At 50.8% G+C, this 20,390-nt stretch overlaps 1 protein-coding gene across 12 annotated transcripts in view; it reads left to right on the forward strand.

Moving 5' to 3' along the window:
• Window positions 1-20,390, forward strand: part of REEP1 (receptor accessory protein 1) — a 129,948-nt gene that overhangs the window by 94,310 nt on the left and 15,248 nt on the right. For 2 of the 12 annotated variants that reach the window (XM_027129138.1, XM_027129139.1), the window contains 5 exons: window positions 1,604-1,781; window positions 6,443-6,478; window positions 12,539-12,690; window positions 14,229-14,347; window positions 14,671-17,756. In XM_027129138.1, coding sequence (XP_026984939.1) covers window positions 1,604-1,781; window positions 6,443-6,478; window positions 12,539-12,690; window positions 14,229-14,339 — 477 coding nt within the window. In that variant the 3' untranslated portion in view covers window positions 14,340-14,347; window positions 14,671-17,756. Of the gene's footprint in view, window positions 1-1,603; window positions 1,782-4,829; window positions 5,003-6,442; window positions 6,479-9,310; window positions 9,382-12,538; window positions 12,691-14,228; window positions 14,348-14,670; window positions 17,757-18,444; window positions 18,613-20,390 lie in introns of those variants that run through there. The other 10 variants (XM_027129149.1, XM_027129150.1, XM_027129140.1 and 7 more) reach the window with 9 other exon arrangements.

A 20,390-nucleotide genomic window follows, 5' to 3' on the forward strand; every position in this document is an offset into this window, starting at 1 on the left:
ATATTTGATTATTTAAATAGTTTTCTTTCTGCTGTTGTTAGTTTCCTGGAGACGTGGTTTTTTAAATATCTTTGGCAGGCTGAGAACTTATCATTTTCATATTTTAATGCATCTTTGTTTCATTCTGACATTTTTTTCTAAAACTGTCTGCAAGCTCCTTTGTCTTCCCCCGTTGCCTCTAATGAACTCATTCTGCGTTTGCTCCTTTAGCTAACTGACTCTTTTGCTAAAGTTACTTCAGTGAATTACTGTGCTTTGTTGGCTCATTTTCATTACTATTTAAGTAAAGTGAAAAAAAAAATCTCCAAACCCTTCTGCCATCTCTGAAAGCCTCTTAACTAATGCTGTCATGGCCCTTGTTGGTTTCATCAATCCCACCCCCCAGCCCAGAGCCCTTGTTAGCTGCTCTCGCTGATTTTGTGCTGATTTGCTGGTTCTGTTCTATCTGCGGTGCCTATGGTCCCCACGTCCTCTAGCCCTCTAGGACTACTCTTTCCTTCATTATTCAAATAAAATACCTCCGCCCCCGATCCATGCATCCCATGTACCTATGGGAAGTCTGCATGCCCGTGAGTGTTTCTGAAGATACCCAAGTTTATCAATTTGCCTAGTGGTTACTTGCCTGTCACCTCTTGCTCCGAATCCCAGCCCAGTTCTCAATAATCCACGTCTCCTTACCAGCCCCTCCGCCCTCGGGTTTCCTTCTCCCCGGAACACAACTCTCCCCCTCCAGCCCCTGAGGCACACCTCAAGCAATGCTATCATCCCTGTGCCTTCCTTGTAATCTTCTCACTTTGACAGATTCTCTCATCCAGGCAGCGAGGCCCTTCCCTTTCATAAGTATAATGGATTGATCTTGCTTTTCCTAAACAAAAGAACAGTTTCCCCCGAGACAGCGTCTGTGGCTTCTTGAGAATGAGAAATGGTTACGGTCAACAGTGTTTTGTCGCGTGTGTGTCTTTTTTTAACATCATCTTTTTCCTTCCTGATTCGTCACTTTGGGTATTTTATGGAGCTCAAAGGTGACAGTGGCAGTCAGTGCGACTCACGAACAGTCGTGTGAACAGATAAAAGAAATGGCTGTTGTCATACATGTAAAAAATACTGTCTGCATTTTATTTCCTTTGAAAAGAGTAAGGACTGAGCACATAGATTATTAAGTTCTGATATTCTAGCCAGATCCTTGTGTCCTGGGAACGGAGCAAAATGTAGCTCTATAAGGATTTTGATTTCTGTAAAGCCCGAGAAGCCGCAGACAAGCCCTGGAAAGTAGGAACCGAAGGCAGCAGTCGTTTCCTCGGCCCTGAGTCTGGCCGAGGCTCGGGCTTATTGTGGGGGGCGTCTGAAGGAGAGGAAGGAGCCTGGAGCCAGAAGAGCAATTCCTGAGCCCACAGGAGGCCCTAGAACATTCTGGGCCTGGATCCCCTCTGTCCCCTGCAAGTACACCAGGCAGCTGCCCCTCTGCAGAGTATTCCAGGGGACTGGCCTCCACCTGGCTGACCGTCAGAGCCCCCCTCTTGGCCTCGGTTGCGTTCGCCCGCCACAGCTGCCCCGGTCTGTGGGGCAGGCCTCTGACGTGTGCCCCGTCCTGTGTTGTGTCCAGGGACAGGGTGCCTTATCAGAGAGACTCCGGAGCTTCAGCATGCAGGATCTCTCCACCATCAGGGGAGACGGCGCCCCTGCTCCCTCCGGCCCCCCGCCGCCGGGGCCCGGGCGGGCCAGCGGCAAACACGGCCAGCCTAAGATGTCCAGGAGTGCTTCCGAGAGCGCTGGCAGCTCAGGTAGGTGTCACTTCCCTTCCCCTCTTTTCCACCTCGTAGGCCTTGCTTTCGTGAAGGGAGACCTAGGCCCCCCTAGGGCCCTTGCCCCAAGGACTCGCCACCCATACAGACGTCCATCAGACCGTGCCAGGCCAGCCAAGGGGCAGAGCACCACTTGGGCCAGGGCAGAGGGCTGGCCTTGGGGACTCTGATCAGGGGCAGGGTTAGGTCACCTGCACCAAAGGGCCCCATCTCCTCCATCTGATTATGTGGGGGGGGGGGGGGTGGGGGGGTTGAGTAGTAGTACCTGGACCAAGCCTAGAGGCGACAGGCCCAGCTGGACCTGGGCCAAGGCAGCTTTCTCTGTGTTCTTCTTCTCTGACCCCGCACTCCCAGGAGGGCTTACCTGTCGTGAGCACCTGAGTGTCTCCTCCCACCCAGCCAGGGCTTACAGCACGGTATCCCTTTTCCCTGCACGGTATTTCCTGTCCTGTCTCTCACTCTACCATCTCCTCCCCTCCCTGAGCCACCATGCCCCATGCATAACCTCGGCCACCACATGCAAACGCCACACTAGCTCTGAGGTCTAATTCCTGTGGAGGCCAGGGCTTTACGGAAACCACACCTCTACCTCGATGTCTACCCCTGGTAGAGGGGTACCTGGGCCAGGATTGGCCTGGAACTTCGTTTAAAAGTGCAGAGTCCTGGGCCCCCCCCACCGGGAGATTCAGTAGGTCTAGGGTGAGCCCCTGGTGTGTGATGCTGTCGAGGTTGCAGTGGGTTGGGACCCACTGACGTCTGATCCCTCAGTGGGTTTCGGGCTTGTGGAAGGTAGGGGCAGGGATTAGAGGGCTACGGAGTTGGACCAGGACTCGGTTTCCCAGACTGTTCCTTGGGAAGATTACGGGGCTTGGCTTTCGGGAGCTGAGCACTGCTGCTGCCAGCAGAAGGTTGATGGGGAAGGGGCTGCAGGGGATCGTTCTGGGTCATCACCTCCGCCCCTCCACCTTGCTGGGAAATTGAGCCTGGGGGCTGAAATTGGGCCACTATTGGAATCTCTGGCTGTGACATGTGCAGGTGGTTAGCCTGCCCTTAAATGTATAAACAGGGACCTCCAGGCCACCTAGACCTAGACTGTGTGCTGTGAGGTGCAGCCTACAGGGGCATCTCAGTCCTGCGCCTGGGGTCCTTCCAGGCCCCACCTGACTTGAGGGTCTAAGACATGGATGGGAAAGAGGGAGCCTCACCACTGCCCTGGGAATGACAACCGATGCTCCCCTCCAGGGAAAGGAGAACGGCTCAGGGCCCGGCCCAGCGTCTGCCACGTTCCAACCCTCTCAGGAATGGCCTCTCTACCCCCGGCCCCAGGATTGAAGAATGTGGCTTTTCTGTTGGAAGGGAGAGATTTTAACCCTAGCAGGGCTGGGGAGGTGCAGGCTTGGCCATGGGGGTGAGGTCTACCTCAGGTAGGGGAACCCTGTCCCTGTGCCAGGGGAGCTTAGCATGGAATCCCAAAAGGCCAGGCAGGAGGGGACCTTGGGGATCACTCAGTCTAATCCTCTGATTTTGCCAATGAAGAGACAAAGGCCCAGGGAAGGGAGCTGTCACCAGGGTTGCCCGCTGGTGGCATTCTCCTGTGGCCCCCTGACTCCTAGCCCAGGGCCTTCTCTCCACTCACCTGCTGGCCATCAGGTTTCCCTGAGCATCTACAGCTTCTGACCTCCTGGGCACCGTCGCAGAAATAGGGATGCGAAATGCAATTAGATATCGCCTCCACCCTCCGTCAGCTTCCCGGCTACGAAGCCTCAAATGAAAGCTGTCATTGGAAGAAAAAGGGCCCCAATTCTCTGAGGCTCAGTGGGCAGAGCTAGAACCAGTGGGGTCCAGTTCCAAGGGGGTAGCCACTTACCAGCTGTGTGGCCGGGGCAAGCTGTTTATCCTCTCTGCACTGCAGATTCTTTATCTAAACACAGGGAATGACAAGCCCCATTTGTAGGGTTGTCGTGAGGATTCAACCAAAATAATCCATGTAAAGGTGCTTAGGGTCATGCCTGGCACTCGAGGTCGTAGCTGCTGCCAGTTCTGTTCTTCTTGTTGATATCTAACTCACCTACGAAAGCACTTTGTAATGTGAAAGTATCCGGGACAGAAACGGGCTGCCTTGTGAGATAGTGAGATGCCTGACGTTGCAAGGGCCCAAACCAAAGTCAAATAGTCATATACCAAAGCTCTAGGGAGGGATTCCTGCTTTGGCTAGGAAGTGGGCCTAGGTGGCCCTACAGTCCCTTTCCCTCTTAGAGCCTATATTGTCATTATAGAGGTGAACGAAGCAGAGGAAGTAGGCTCAGAGAGGTCACACGCTGTGCCAAGGCCACACAGGACTGGAATCCAGGCCTCCTGCCTACACCTGCCCTTGGTGGAAGATTCGTGGCAGCTTCAGAACTAGGAAAGAGAGAGGTTTGGTAGGATCTAAAAGGTGATGGGTATTACTCAGCCATAAAAAGGAATGAAATTTTGCCATTTGTGACAACATGGATGGACCCGAGGGTATTATGCTTAGTGAAATAAGTCAGACAGAGAAAGACAAATACTGTATGTTTTCATTTATATGTGGAATCTACACAATGAAACAAACAAATGAATGTAACAAAACAGAAACAGACTCAGAGATACTGAGAACAGACCGGTGGTTGCCAGAGGGGAGAGTGGTGGCCGGAAGGCGTAAAATGGGTGGAGAGGATTAAGAGCTACAAACTACCAGATATCAAATAGATAGGCTGCAAGGATGCAATGCACAACACAGGAATATAGCCATTATTATTTATAGTATCTGTATACGGAGTACGATCTATAAAAATATTGAATTACTGCACCTGTACACCTGAAACTAATATAATATTGTAAGTCAACTATACTTCAATACGGGAAAAAAAAAAAAAAAGGCGATGGGAGGCATCCCCTGGGCTTTGAACATCTTCCCAGACAATCACTAGATGGAAGCGGATTTGGGCTGATTTGTTTGGTTCTGACCCTGCTGCCCTCCGTCCTCTGCTGTGCCCCGTGGGGCAGGGGCAGCGCTCTGGTTGCAGGTGTGCAGGCCAAGCGGGTGGAGTTTGCAGAGAACCAGAGAGCCTGCTGTGCTGCCACACGACCTGCTCTCCTCACGGCCTGCCCTTGGCCGTGGCGCCTGTGACTTCAGGGGGCCGGCAAGGGAGGTGCTGACCTAGCAGGGAGGGCAGGGACCATTGGCCCTCGCCCTGGCTGTTCTGGGCCTAAAATAAAAGTCATCTCAGAAAGGAAGACCAGTGAAAGATGGCCCAGGGTCTGGGCGTGGGGCAGAAGCACCCAGATCAGAGGCTCTGGGGCTGTCGTAACCCCAGAGTGGAGGGTGCGGGTGCCTGGGAGGGAGTCAGCCGAAGGAGGCCCAGCTTTGCGTACCCTCCCAGCACCCAGCCTCGGACGCCAGGCGTGGTCGGGTCGGGGAAACGGCCCCCGGTCTGGGCTTCCATCCTGGCTGAGTGACCCCGGGCCTGCGCAGAGACGGTAAATGCAACACAGCGAGGCAGACGTCAACAAGCAGTCACCACACTTGTTCCCTCTGGGCCTAGATTCAGCCTCAGAACCTTCCTCAGAATGATACCCCAGGCGGCTGCTATCAGAGGATTTGACCTTGGCACAGAAAACGAGCTCCGTTGCCTTCAGGTTTCCTCTGGAGAAGAGGCGCGAGAATCCCTATCCCTCCTACATCTTAGGCTTGTGAGGAGAGCAGTCACAAGGCACAGGGCTTATGTGCAAGCCCTGGCAGGTAGCACCTGTTGCGGGCAGGCTGGGAGAGGATGGGCAAGACGCGGTGGCTGCCCCCCCGCGGAGTTGTGTGCAGCGTTGGAAGCAACAGTTTCAAAGTACATATAGGTAGAGTTTGAAAACACGAGGCCTAGTGAAAAAAATACAAAACGGAACAAGATATCATATAACAATTTATGTAAAATAAAAATATAGGCCCATTGGTGTAAAATAACACTATGCAGTTTGCATCGCCCACCCTGCAGAATGGACTGGGAGGCGTTTTGTCAGATGCCATTTATTGAAAGTCTGGCACTGAACCCCAGGAAGGGTACAAGGGAGTTGAAAAAATGATCCTTGCTTTCCATGAACTTGGAGACAGCCTGTATTTAGTGAGCACCTACTGCATACCAAGGCCCAGATGTGCACCAAGACCAATGGACTGTGTAAGGTAGCAGCCAATTAGCTGTTTGAGCACTTTGAGGGTTCAGCGGTCAGTTTCCTGCAGGTCATTCTGAACTGGAAGACAGAGGAAGGGCATCTGGGCAGGCACAGTTGGAGTTATTTCTCAGAGGAAACTTTGACGTCACCCTCTGCCTTCCCTTGGGCTGCTGGACACAAGGACTGACCTCTGTGGGCCAGGCAAGGTCATCCTTGGGCTGCAGGACACAAGGACTGAGCTCTGTGGGCCAGGCAAGGTCCTTTTCTAGCACCCGAGAGGAAGCTGGATCTGGAATGATCCCCTCCGCCACCTCGGTGTCTCTACAGAGACCCACATTCCTGGGACCCCTGTATTGAACACACCGGGATCCCCACACCTCCCTGGGGCCTCCCGGTTTACCTGGGGGCTGGTTCCTGTCAACTGGGGGCTATCACTGATGGTGCCCCCATTCCCACAGTGTGTACCTGCTGCTTCACCTGCAGGACCTGGAAAGGTGAGTAGACAGCCAGCATCTCTGCAGCGTGCGGGACTCGCCTCGGGACGAGGCTCTAACCATGAGCTGGTGTCAGACCTGGGGGCTCCCTTTCAGCTGCAGGGTCTGGGGGGGTGGAGTCAGGAGGTTACCTCCTCCAAACAGCAAACATGTATTACCCTACAGCGAAGCCAGGCTAGACGTTTGGGAGCGGCTTAACTGGGTGGTCTGGCTCAGGGACTCTCAGGAGTTCCGGTCAGGATGTCGGCCAGGGCTGCAGCCATCTGAAGGCTTGACTGAAGGTGGCTGTCTTGTGACTGTCGGCTGGAGGCCTCAGGTCCTCACCACGTGGGCCTCTCTGGGGCTGCCTGAGCATCCTTACGACATGGCAGCTGGCTTCACCCAGAGTGAGTGATGCAGGAGAGAGAGCGCAAGCGGGAAGCCACAGTACCTTTTAGGACCTGGTCAGAAGTCACACACCACCACTTCTGCCTTATTCTGTTTGCTGCAAGTCCAGCCCACACTCAAGGGGAGGGGAATTCATCTCCACCTCTTGAAGGGAGGAGCGTCAAAGGATGTGTGGAGCTATTTTAAAACCATCCCAGGGTCATAGTTCCTTGCGCTCTGGGTGATGATGACATAGGCACTTACCCAGCTCCTCTGAAGTGCTGGAGCCCCAGGGGTTTCGGTCCTTGTGCAGCCAAGGGAGCCCTGGTCCTGCTTTGCCACTTAACCAGCTGTGTAAGTATGTGCGAATCACCTAACACCCTAAGCCCTGATTTGCTTCAAATAGAGAGAAAGATCCCCGCTTCCCCACTTCACTGTGCTGTTGTGAAAATGTCTGTGGAAGGACTTTGTGAAGGGTGGTGATGGTGATTACTGTTAGAGCCAGGGGACCTCAGGGAGCCCGGCCGGCCCCTGCTGCCACCCTCCCTGGGTGTGGGTGATAGCTTAGCCACGTGGTTCTCTCCTGACCTGCTCCCGCGCTTTCCCTGACCTTAACTAGACACACGAGGGACCAGAAATGGTGCTGGGCTAACCCAGCCCCCTTTGCTCCCCCTGCACCAAGGAGGTGCCTTTGGCTCAGAAGGCGAGAGGGGCCGCCCCCGGCCTGCAGCTGCTGGCTGGTGTGAGGGGAGGAGAGAGGCACGCCTGGCGCCCTTGTTGTCGGTGCCCCCTGCCCCGGTGCCACTGAGACATGGCTCGCGCCTCCCATATCGGTGGTGGGAGAAGGGTCCTGTTTTCCCTTTAATTCTTCAGTTTTAAGACTTTTCAATGCTAAGGTTTTCAAAGGTCTGTAGAAGACATGGGGGTTTTGGAGGCCATAAACCTAATGAGAACAGATGGTCCAAGGAGTCCTGAGCAGGGCTGCGGAGACCAGCATTGTCCTGGAACAGAGGAGTGTATATATGCTCAGCAAGGATAAAAGAAACGGAGGGGCTGCACGCAGCTGTTTCCAGCGCTAGCGGCCAAGACTCGGGCCTGGTGGACGTACTAGTTTGTGGGAAACAACCACAGCGTCCCGGGCAATTATGGTTATTTCTATCTAGTCACCCTTTACAGTTTTGAGTTTGTAAACTCCATGAGCCGTTCAGAACGCCTCTCCTTCTGGGATCTTGTCACTTGGGGGACCGGGGAGAGGAGAGCTGCCTTCTCCTCCGTTCTTGCCTCGTGGGCCTGTTCCGTGCTGCTGTCTGCATGGGGAAGCCCTCGCCCTCCCCATGACCCCTGGTGGTTTCATAATCAGAGGCTGCCTCTCCAGTACGTTTAAATAGAATTACAGCTGATTGTGGGAACTGAGTAGAGTTCGGTCTTCCTGGGAGCTGCGGGGATGGGGGCTTCTTGGGGACTGGACAGCAGGTGGGGCTCGGTGGAGGCCTCCGGCTGGGGTGGCCCTGCTCAGGGCTGTGATCTGGGAGCCTTTGCCGCAGCCCTGCCTTTTCTTGGCCCTCTTGACACCCAGGGCCCTGGAGTTCTTCCCCGTGTCCCTAAGGTCTTCTTGCGAGGAACCTCTGTGATGGTGGGAAAACCCCTTGGCTCTCCAGGCCTCAGTCTCCTCCTCTGTAAAGTGGGGGTGGGGGGTGGGGGTGGTTTGAGCTCGATGCCCCTGGGGGCCCTTCCAGCTCTGACCCGCTTTCTGCGGGTGAAGGGTGCTGAGTGTGAAGTGTCAGCAGACGGTGTCAGGGGAGGTTGGTCTCACGCCCGGGGCTGGGGCAGTGATGCTGGGAGAGAGGATTTCAGGGGGTCACAGACGCTTTGGTCGGAGGGGCCCTCCTGGTCCCCTGAAATGATTTCCATCTGTGCGTTTCGGGTCCCAGGAGAACATTCTGCTCCATTCCCACCCATCTGTTAATCGTTTCCTGTTGTCTCCTGCACATCTGTCTCTCTTTTTCTGTGCTTCTGTTATTCTCTCTCTCTCCCGCTCATACCTACCGCCCTTTCTCCCCTCTTTTCTCTCTACCTGCCTTAATGTTACATAGAGCTGAAAACTGAATTCTATTACTGCTTGAAATTACTCATAGAGGTGGGGGTTTTTTTCCTTTTTCTAAAAAAAATCAAGTGTATGGGACATATAAAAAGCAGAGTCATCTTTTTATCCTCTCTATTAAAAGAAAGAGAGAATTGCATCTTTCTTGAGGGTGGCCCCGCGGCAGTTTCTTTCCGCAGCAGCCGGAGCCGTCAGAGGTTTGGAGCGCGGGCAGAGAGTGAGCGTGTGTCCGTGTGTGTATACCTGTGTGTGTGCACGAACACTCACACATGTGTGTGAGTTTCATCCCCAGAGGTCCTTCCCTAACAGAATATTCTCTTCTTTCTCCTCGGTGGCTGTCGGGGACGCTGATGTGAGTGTTCCAGATGGGCGTGCTCTCCTCCAGATGCCTTTGCTGACTTTCGTGAACGGCTCCCACTAACGTGTGCTGCGGGGGAGTGTTTGCTAACCCGGGGTGTTTGCTGCACTGGTGGGATGGGTGGGGGGGGGCGGGCCCGGGGCTCCTGCAGAAAGATCAGCTCGGCCTTGGAGGGCTGGGAGTTTCTCCCTCCCTGGCCTCTCCACGGAGAGAAGAGGTGCAGCTGCTTCCTAGCCTGCTGTAGACACGTTTGCTAATACGGAACGTCAGTCAAGGCCACACACTCACTCCCCTGCTGTGGAAAGTAAGGGCGACCCCTGTCCTTTCCTAGAGGCCGCGCAGCCTCGGGCACCACGGTCAGCTCTGCGGGCTCAAGGCCTTGGCTGCCGGTTCCTTGAGATTTGGAGGTGGTTGTGGCCATGACCTTGCATGAGATGTTCCTCATACAAGTTGTCTTCAGGAGCCGTCAGAGTATTAAGGTGTGGGCAGCAGTACCCTTCTGGGTGAGAACCTGTTCAGTCACCAATTCTATTTGGATCTACAGGGAAAGGAGTGCTGGGGCCCACCATCGAATTTTCTGCCCAGCCACTCACCTTCGTCCCGGTGCCCATCTTGGTGGGACCAGGTTCTGTGGGGTTTATATCTTCATTTATACGCCTCCCTGTTCCACAAAGGATTTAAGTCTGGTTGTGGAAATACAGATGATAAATTGGACCAACTAAGAAAAATGAAGCTTGAGAGAAAGGGAATAGGCAGGTAAGATGGAGTCAGAGTGAGAAGAAAAGCTTAAGTGCATGTCACAAAGTCACAGACTGTCCAAGATGCTGGGCTTCCTGGCAGCCAGTGCAAAGAGGGAAACGCAGTTCAGAGATTCAGTGTCCCAACACGGTAGCCAGCCGGAGGCTCAGAGGCTCAGCTTGTCCACAGTGGTTATTCTCACGGGTCCCGAGAGTCAGGCAGAACATTACAAACAACATTCTTGGCAAAGCCCCTCCGTGAACACAGTAAGCAGTAGGATTCTTCTCTTTTTAGCAGGTTCTCTCTGTGGCTTCCATCCGAAGCTACTTCCAGCCCCCAAGCTGCCCACACGAACCTCCTTTGCTCCCCACCTCTGCTGAGTTGAATGATTGTTTTCTACTCCTGCCTGGATATCTGGGTTCCCCTTGATCCGTCACTCCTAGTGGGCCAGAGGGTCACTTCTTTTCTACCCTTTAGTCCATGCTCAAGGATGCAGAGGAGAACAAACTTGAAACCATTTTTGTTTCAGTCCTGAGATAGTCGTTGTTGTTGTTGTTATTATTACTCTTATTATTTTGGTAATGTGTGGGTTCATGGCTCAGAATCCAGACCACGTGAGCAGGCTGAATTGAGGATGTTTTGGTGACTCTGGGCTGCCCTCTGAACCCCAGAGCGATCGGTACAGAGAAAGCCCTGGCCCCGGATTTAGAGGGGACCACGTGTGCAGAGGCACAGACTCAAACCGGTCCCCTACCCGTTCTCAGGATGTGGGGTTCTGTGCTGGGGCGGACGGAGCTGGCCAGGCTGCTTCTGCAGTTTCTGGCCTGGCCTGAGAGCTTTCGGGCCTGGGCTGGCCTGTCTCTTTTTCCTCCTGTCAGGTGTCCAGAAGGAATGTCCTTGTGATAGGTGTCGAGTTCTGATTTGGGACAGGAGCCAAGCCCTCTGAAAGGATGTCAGGTCTCCACCTCGGTTAGTGGACCAGCAGCCACTGTGGGTACAACCCCGGGGTCAGGTGCTCCGAGGGGCCCAGGAGGATCAGCCATAGCTCAGGATGCTTTCTGTGGGGCTGAGGCAGTGAGACGGACGGACAGGAGAACCAGGGTGCGCAGCACAAGCCATGTGGTACACATCCCAAGCCCCGCTGGGAGTAGAGAGGCAGGCAGGACCGGAGCATTCAGGGAGGGCTCCCTGGAGTTGCCAGCCTTCGTGTTCCTCGGTCCTAAGGATGCAGCTGATTTGGCCAGGGGAAGGGACCAGAGGGAACCTAAACCCGGAGGAGACAGGCTGGGGGATGCACTGGAGCAAAAAACGCAAAGGAAGTTTAATGATCTCGGGCTCTTACTCAGGTGCTGTCTGAGCAGGTTTCTCCCAGCCTACGATTCAGCTTTGAAATCCGTGGTTAAGGCAGCTCTGCTCTCGTGCTGCCCCCTGCCGGCTATTGGGAGTATAGCAGCAATGACCCGGAAAGCGGCTCAAGATTAGGCTTCCGCTGTTAGTTTTACTAAGCCCACACCGGGTGCTGTTATTCCCCTTTTGGTAGAGAGAACACATTTGGTGGCTGAAAATGTTTTGGGGAGAAGTAGCAGGCTGTCCCAGAAAGAGCTCTGGTTTTTATCTGCAGGCCTTGGGGTGGTCGGACCAGGTGATCTGAGGGCCCCCTGGCTGTGCATTAAAAACAATATACGAAGCCTAGGAAGATGTGTCTCTGGGTGTCAGATAAACTGGGTGTGGGCAGGAAGTATTTTACGTCTCGACTGAGATAGGACCACATGGCCAGATGACATGGAATATGCTCAGCATTGAACATTGCAAAAATACCGTGCACTCAGTGACATGAGTCCATTCTGGTGCTCTCCCTGGGGATTAGTCACGGCAGACCAAAACGGGAGTCCTGCTGTCGTTTGGGAGGGGAAGACTGCTGCTAGATTCTCCTTCCACTAGGCTCCTCTGCTCCTCTAGGACTTGGCCTTTGAAATGAAAAATCTACATAGCTTTGCTGAAGGTTCTCTTTGAAGGCTTCCTGTCGCTTAAAGAATGCTTGGAGCTGAATGTGCAAGTGTAATGAAGGCACTGTCAGCATCGCTGGTTTGTATTATAGAAAACTGTGCTATTCCTCTCCAGAGGTCACTGCCACCATCTTTCCTAGAGATTCTTTCCCGGAGCATTCTTCTGGTATGGCCTCACAGCTCTAAGCTGCAGGGTTAGACATGTCTCAGTTAAGGCAGCGCTGTCGCCACCTCCCCTGGTAGCCTATCAGTAGATTCTGAACCCTGTGCCCGTTCCCATGCACGGCGCCTGACCAGTCTCACAGTTGCAATGATCCTGGATCCTCTGCAGTATCGCTGGAGGGTACCGGGGCCTCGGCTCTCCTAACCGGCCTGGCTTGCCGTGCTGTGTGCCTAACTTTGACCTTGCGTGCCCTTCTTCGCTCCTTTCTACACTGATCCCACTTCGCTGTACTTTGTCTCCTCTGCGTAGATTGTAAATGGACATTCAGTGGTTGAGGGGGATGTGAATGAGGGTGGTGTGAAGGCATGGGAGCCTCACCAGGTCCAAAACCCATTGGCGTTTTCCGATGATGATGAGGAAGACCTGCTGGATTTCATGTACAAGTATAAAGCGCCTCGAAGGACGGAGTTCCCCCTGGAGGTACACGGTGTTGGGGGCTGCGGGGTGGAGCGTGTGTTTGCACAAAGGGCTCTGCCCTGGAGAACTGGGGCTCCCGGGGGCAGCATCTCTTCGGGCACCCAACGCCTCTGGAGTGCCTGGAGCGGGGAGACCTCCCTGCATCAAACAGGCAGGACAAGCCACTAGGTAGCGTCCAGCTACTTGCCAAGGGGTAAAAAAGACCCTACTACTTTTATTTGGAAATAGGAGAGGTGAGATAGTGCCTAGGGATTAAAAAAACAAACAAAAAACCCAACTACCAACCTAAGGTGATGTGTGAATGAAAAGCAACCAAATGAGTGTTTTGGAGGAAGAAAAACTCAGAATGTGTCATATGACAAGTCTTTATAAATAAAGCGTGTTCATCCCTGTATCTCCATGACACAGCGTAGTGCCTGGTACAGCACAGATGTTCATAAAATGTTATACAAGGGGCACAGCCCTTCAAAATGACCAAGACAATACACTTGATGTGTGTACTCTTGCCAGTTGTAGATGCAGATGGAGTTTTGGCAGCAGGAGGGCCAAGCCTAGAGCCTCAGGGCCTTGCTCTGTGCAGGGTCACCAGCCTTGGGCTCGGGTGCAGGGCCCGCAGAATCGGGGGACCCCAGAGTCTTCCTCTCTGTCCCGTCGCATCTCCCCCCCTTCCCCTTCCCCTGAACACTGCGGCCTGAGAGTCCATCTGAGGCAAGTTGGGAGTCCCCCTGCCCACAGAGCAGAGACCCTTGTGAGCCTCAGGTGAGGCAGTGCATGGAAAGGCTGACCTCCTTCCCGGAGGGCAGGGAAGGTGCCAGAACCATTCTAGGTCCTGAGGCTTTGTGCCTTTTTGCTTTTGTTTTTGTACAGCTGCGCAAGCTGCTTTACTGTTTATGGTTAATCTGCTTGAGGCAGATCCCTAAAACAGGTTTCACCCATTCTTTTCTTACTGTGTCCAGAGGTGGCTGGTAAACATTTCCTAGTCGCAAAGGTGTAGCGTGAGGACTCAGGATGTGGAAGGCCAGAGCCTTCCGTTCCTGCTTCTTTCTCTTCTGCTTCCCTTCCGTGTGCCCACTGGGCACCAAGCTCCTTGCTGGGAAACGGTGGTGAACTCGGCCCTGCTCCCAGGGAGTCACAGTGTGGCAGGGGACACAGTGCACAGAGCAGGCACGCTCCCGCGTGGGCGCAAAGTCCTCTGACGCCCTGTCACGTGCTAAGCAATGTGAGAACCAAGGAGCCGATCCTGGCTGTGAGTGGGCCATGTGGGTGGATGGAGAAGGGAGGAAGGACCTCTGGTCAGAAGGGATGGAGGTATGAAAGGGCAGTGTAGAAAACGAAGCTGAGTACAGAGTTGGGGCCAGTTGTGAACCCCCTTGAGTGCTATGCTAGAAAATATTTCCCTTTTCTTTTATTGTGATCCCCTGTGATTTGTGTGTCCCATGGAAGGAGGGGTCCCTTGATAGCCATTTGTAGGGAAGATGAAGTGGAACCCTTCATACTTAAAGGCAGTGTTTCCTCTGTTGTGTGGTTTGCTGTGCATGAAGGGATTTCACCTCCAGAAAGAGGACTGGAAATTTGGTGATGGAAATTTGAAGCACGTACCAAGTAACACGAGGCTGGTTCCCAGGGAAGAGATGGGGAGGTCTTTCTGCTGAGTCATTTGGTAAGATCATTTTGCTCTCAAGGCAGAAACAAGATGTGTCATCCTTCTGTGTAGCCATTCACTTGGGAGATCCAGGGACTTAGGAGAACATGAAGAGGGAGGCGCCGGGCTCAACTGGCTCAGCTTCGTGGCGATGCTTGGGCTGTGACTCCGATTCCTACTGTGGACACTCCGAGTGGGCCCCCAGCCGCACCAGCCTCTTCACACACGCGTGCATTTGACCAAAGGAGCTGGAGTCTCAACACAAACCCAGCCGGGTGCTGTCCTCGAAAGCTTCCATGCTATGCCAAATTGAGGGGTCCTTTTTCTGTTTCCTCTACCAGGCACCGCCTAGAATCCTTCGATCTCGCTTCAGGAAGAAAAGTACCTCATCCTCGGCCACTGAAACCACGTGAGTGAGATGAGCCAACAGCACTGGATCCACAGAATGTTTCTTCTCTGCCTTAAAGAGCTATTTATTCACTAATAACATAGAAACCCGCAGGCTGGTGTGCTGAGCGTGCAGCCTCGGACACGGCCTTTCCTCTCTCCCCTGTTCCACTTAGAAGAGTTTCTCTTCCCCCCTCCTTTTCTTTCTTTTGCTGGGGAGAGGCTAAAGGGAAAGGTAGTGTGCCGGGGGTCAGCAGTTTTCCACAACTGGACCGGCGTACAGACAGCAGTGTTTTAGAAATAGAAGAGAATCGCCCCCACTGCTGGGATGCACATTTGTAATTTCTTGGTCGCATACTTCGTTTTTAGTCCTGTATATGCAAACAAGGCAATTTGCTTTTTAACTTCTTTTTGTTCTTGGTACCAGTACTTTGGACTACAATGTACATATTTATGGCTTTTGGCTTAAGATAGTGGACTTGCAAGGGCTGCCAGAGGTTCTGATGTGGAAGAAAACTGCAAAAGCAGAAGTGTAAAAAATTATCTTGATTCTAGAGGATGTCTCAGATGTGCTTACGGAGCTTCCAAATACACCTCGAGTACAGCATCCCTCTTCCTGCAGGGCGATGGTCCATATCCTTCAGACAGTCAGTCAACGGACCAGAGTGAAGTTTTAGAATGAAGAGAGGCAACACTTTAGTGACAGGTGTGAGTGTAACGAAGACAGGGGAACAGCCTAGAATAAGAGAAAAGTCACAGGAAGCTTGTCTCTCCCATGGATCCAGGATTAGGAGCTTCTGAATCCTTACAGGGGGTTTATCATTGTCTTAGGCAGGAGCCTCGCCCTTGGTAAAACTTCTCTCGGGCGTGTAGACTTACAGAGCGGTTGTAAGGAATCATCTTGAGTGGTTCAAAAGTGCTTGACGATGACTGTGTCTCCATAATAGGACCCAGTGCTGTGACTGATTTCCCCAGGTAGAGGAGCCCACAGTGGGAGCTCGTTTCAGGAAACACTAAGCGAAAACCAACCCATCCACCCAAACAAAAGCAACCCTACGATCATGCTTTGTTTCAGATACGCGGTGAAGTACATCTGAGACACCTGGGTAACAGTCCAAACGCTGGGTTCTAGAAAGGTTTCAGAGGTCGAGACCTTCATGGATGTGACTGGCTCCCCAGCTCACGGGCAGCTCTGGCTCATGCCCTCTGTTCCTCTCCTGGCCTGTGCAGAATGTGAACCAGAGAGATGTCGCACGCTCATGGGCACTCGTACTTCATACAAGCCCGCATCGCTTAGGAAGAGAACAAATCACTGTCTGAGGGAACTCCCTGCTTAGACTGAGAATTTTATCTGAAAAGAAGAATCTGGTTTAAATAGCATTTTGGTCTGAGGCAGCTGCTCTGGTAGAGCTGAGCCTAAATGTAGGACTCATATACTTACGCTTAGAGTTGGTGTTTCCTTTCAGTGTGATGCATGCAGTGGTCACAACCCAGTTACTTATAATACTTCGATTGTGTTTGTTCATAGATAGGCCCTGAACACTAGAGAGTGTTATGTACCACATAGAACCTACTGTCGATCAGCTATAAACAGGCCCAGTTAAAGACTGAGCTATGCAAACACACATCAGTCTTTGCTGGTGACACACTGGCTGGATCTTAGCCACCTCCGAGAGGGTTTTACTTGAAGTTGCTTGTTACCAGATGTGCATATTTAAATCCCTTTTCCCCACAATGCCTCTGAAGGTGACTTTGTAATTTACAAAAGGATTTACGAAAATAAACCTAAAAGCAAATTTGTGGTTCAGAGGGCAAACAGAGGCTGTCTGTTCATTGTCTGTGCCCCACACCCACCAATACCTAAACCCCCGAGGGAAGACAGAAAACCTGTTTTCTTCAAGCTCACTGAATAGTTTCAGACAGAGGAAAAATATACGCTTTAAAATGTATTTACCTGTCATTGGGAGTACCCAGAATTATCAGAAACAAAAGCAAAAAAAGCTTAACTCATTAAGCAGCTTTTTAGCAATTTTTTTTTTTGCCAAAGTAATAAATGCCTTTAGCAGCAGAGATTAAAATCCTATTGTGAACAAGCTATATTTTCACCATTTTACAATGGAGAGTTTTAACATACGGGCTATGAAGTTTGCACTCAACTATGCCAAAAACAAGTTTGAAGCACTCTACTCTCAGACATGCTGTATTAGTTCTCATTTAAGATTTAAAAAATATAAAGGTATCCAAACTGCTGTCTTAATGTAACTATTTTTCCTTCAAGTGTTGGTTAGGGAGTTGGATTCTCTCTTAAAAACACCCACTGTACAACTGAGAGCAGCTGTCATATTTCTGGCAAAACATGTTTACTTATCCAACAAGCTGTGTATTTGTGTGGACTGACGTAAAATGTGAATGCCTCAAAGTGTACAAGTAGTGATGTGGAGTTCTGTCTAGAGGATAAAACTGAATGTTTTTAATTGGCTGATTTACAGACACAGGCTGTTTACAAAATGCTAGCTGGAAAGTCTGTACTTTTCATGTAGTAATTTTCGGTTCTTTGCTATTGAGCACCTGTTCTGTTTCTGAGAAGATGAGACGTGGTATTGTACTTATAAACTGGAGAGTTAGGCATAATCCCTCCTGGCTTTATGTGAATAGCTTGCTCACTTCGCTGGCCTCTGAAATGTATGTTCTCTGTAGTATACTGTCCATGTGTCTGTGATAACAGTGCTTGTCAACCACGACCACCACCGAGTACCTTCCTAGTTGTTCACCTTGCACAGTATTGGAAATGGTAAAGGATGTGTGTTTCATTCACAAACGGCACACACTCAGAGAGCTGGCATTCTGGACGGTGACTGTGTACACTTGCCCTTGGTTTACTTCTGTAATCCCCATAGAATGATCTGTAATCAAATAGTATACTGAACTGTGCATCAAAGGGATGTAAAGTTACAGTACTCCAAAGGTTGAAGTTCTGCTGTTTTGTTATAATGCCTGATATATATCTTGAATAAAGTCTTAACCTTTTTCTTTTAAAAGACATCTTTGTAATGTTGGGCTTTTGAGGAAAGAGAAAATACTTTAAAAAAAATGTATTCGTCAGCAAGGATTAGAAGCTGAGTACTCAGCCACTAACTGGCCTGGTGCCTGGTGACTTGGCTCCGTGCCTACTGCACAGAATTGTTGCAAAGAGAAAAAAATTAATTGATATCTGTGCTTTGAAAACCAGTTGCTCACATAAATATAAATCTGGTACTATGTTTGTCTTACATTTTTAAAGGTCGCCAGTGGAAACCAGGTAGCTGTGAAAACAGGGTAGTTCATCTGCAAGGCAGTTTTAATTCTGCAAACAGACCTTTGGTCTGTTGCTTTCCTTCTAGGAACCTGTGTCCTCATCGGCAAATGCGGGAGAAGGGATGCAGGTCAGAAGAGGGCGGGGCCCATGGAGATGCACTGGGAGTTATGGATGCCCTTAATGCCACTGCAGCCCTTGCCTTTAAGATATAAACGGGTACATGGACTTCCCTGGCGGTCTGGGGGTTAAGACTCCGCACTTCCACTGCAGGGGGCGCGGGTTTGATCCCTGGTTGGGGAAGGTCCCACATGCCACGTGGTGTGGCCAAAAAAAACAAAAACAAAAACAAAAACAAAAAAACCCCCAAAGAAAGACTTGGAAACTCAAAATCTGAAACGTCACAATGAAACCCTCATTTTCTTTGCCTTTATAGTCCTATGTGTTTGACGCGAGGACTGTAAGGCATGGCAGCAGCAGGTGAAGAAGACAATAGAGGACTGAAAGAAAGAAGAGGTGCAAAGGCAGGCTGAAAACCCACTCGTTAATCATTTCCTGAGCCAAGTCCAATGTCAACAGAACTGATATTAACCAGGTTAAGAGCTGACAAATAACAGAAAAGCAAAGTTATAAAATTTAAAAGCTGACTTGGTTCAGTGTCATAAAGAAGTATTTAGTATTTCTGGTGCTAGATTACAGTCACGTGTTGATTTTGATGTGAATTTTCATATGTTGTTAGAAGGCTTGGGGAAATACACAGGATTCCAAGGAGATGGGACCAGGGTTCTGTGACTTACTAGTTGTATTTTGGGTAATGTATTTAACCTTCTGTGAGCTTCAGTTTCTGCAAATCTAAACTAGGGACAGATAATATCTCCCTTGCAAGGTTGGTATGAGAGTTAGCCGTCTTGTGGATCCATGCTGGGATGTAGTAGGTGTTAAATAAATTCCACTTTTACATATACTTGAATGTCATTTAGATAGACCCTTTAATGTAATAAGATGTTCTGTTGTCAAACTATAAAATCACTGTAGATGATAAGCCCTGCTACCCATAAAACAAAAATTACATGTATGAAAATTCCCTTTCCCCTAAATCATGTGCCTGTCAGCCCTCCACTTCAGTCCATCTCTGGCTGCTGGGGCCTTAGCCAGCCCTTGTCTCTACCTCTCCTGCCCCTGGCCTAGAGGGGAAACCAAGGTGCTCTGAGGCCCACAGACCCCGTTGTCCGCGTTGCACTAAGAAGTCACGGAGGTGGTAGAAAAGGCTCCTCCTCAGCTTCTTCGGGCGCCAGACCCATCCCGCTTCCAAGGGTGAATGGAAGAGGTGAGGAGCCAGGCAGGTGAGAAATGATGTGGAGGCCTTGTGAGGGACTGGCTTCTGCTACCCCAGAAGCAGGAGGAAATGAAAACCCATCAAAACAGAAAGCCATTCCATGCGTCAGGTTCTTGAGATTCTCGTCTCGAATCAAATGTGTGTTCTTTATTAACTGGTCCCATAAACAGACACACACTTGGCCTTGGAGTTTTAGAACACTCTCTTGTCACCCTTTTTTCCTTTTAGTGAACACACACTGGTTTCAAGGAGTTCCTCCAATAATCCTAGTCTGACATGCCACAGAATTCCAATTTGGTTATCTTTTTCTTAATCTGTTAATAGAGGAACTGCATCTTATCATCACCAACTATTATATTAAAGGATCTGAAGCAGTAATTGAGGCATAATTGTATTTAATAATGGTTTTTCAACCCGTCAAAATGCTCTGCTCTTTGAAAATGCTTCCCAGAGATTCTGACGGGACAGCGGAGAACCACTGCCCTAGACTGTAAGCATCCTGAAAAGCTGAATTTTCCTCAGCGCCGCTTACCTGACCCTCTTCATGTGAGCAATGCTTAACTTCTGCATCGTTCCTAAACATGACTGAGATTACTTTTCCCCTTTAGATTCTACAATGTGTCTTTGGAAAATTTTGGAAAAAGTTTACCCTCACAATTAAAAGTATGAAATCTCAAGTGGATAAATGAACTTTTATAAAATATAGTATCTTTTAATTCTTGGTTAAAAAGTTTTTGTCTCCACTTATACAGCCCCTTTAGCTTCACGAATGGGCACACTGAAAGGCTATTTCATTTACTCTTCTCTCAATGAAAATCCTGTTCCAATAAACTAAGTGAGAACTGCTATGAATGCAGTGAACCTAGTAGACCAGACGTGTTAGCACCCCAGGCCCACCTCTGAGAGAAAACTGCTCACATAACTATTTTTTGCTCCACGTGGACCTGCTAGCCCAATCAAATGGGCCAGGGTGGGCTCCTGACCTCAGAACAGCCAGTCATCACACTGGTCGGTGACCCCTGATGAGACCTGGTGTAAAAGGACAA

The sequence above is a fragment of the Aethalodelphis obliquidens genome, unplaced genomic scaffold (assembly GCF_003676395.1).
Source record: "Aethalodelphis obliquidens isolate GAN/ISIS:26980383/991018 unplaced genomic scaffold, ASM367639v1 scaffold35, whole genome shotgun sequence".
NCBI lineage: Eukaryota > Metazoa > Chordata > Mammalia > Artiodactyla > Delphinidae > Aethalodelphis > Aethalodelphis obliquidens.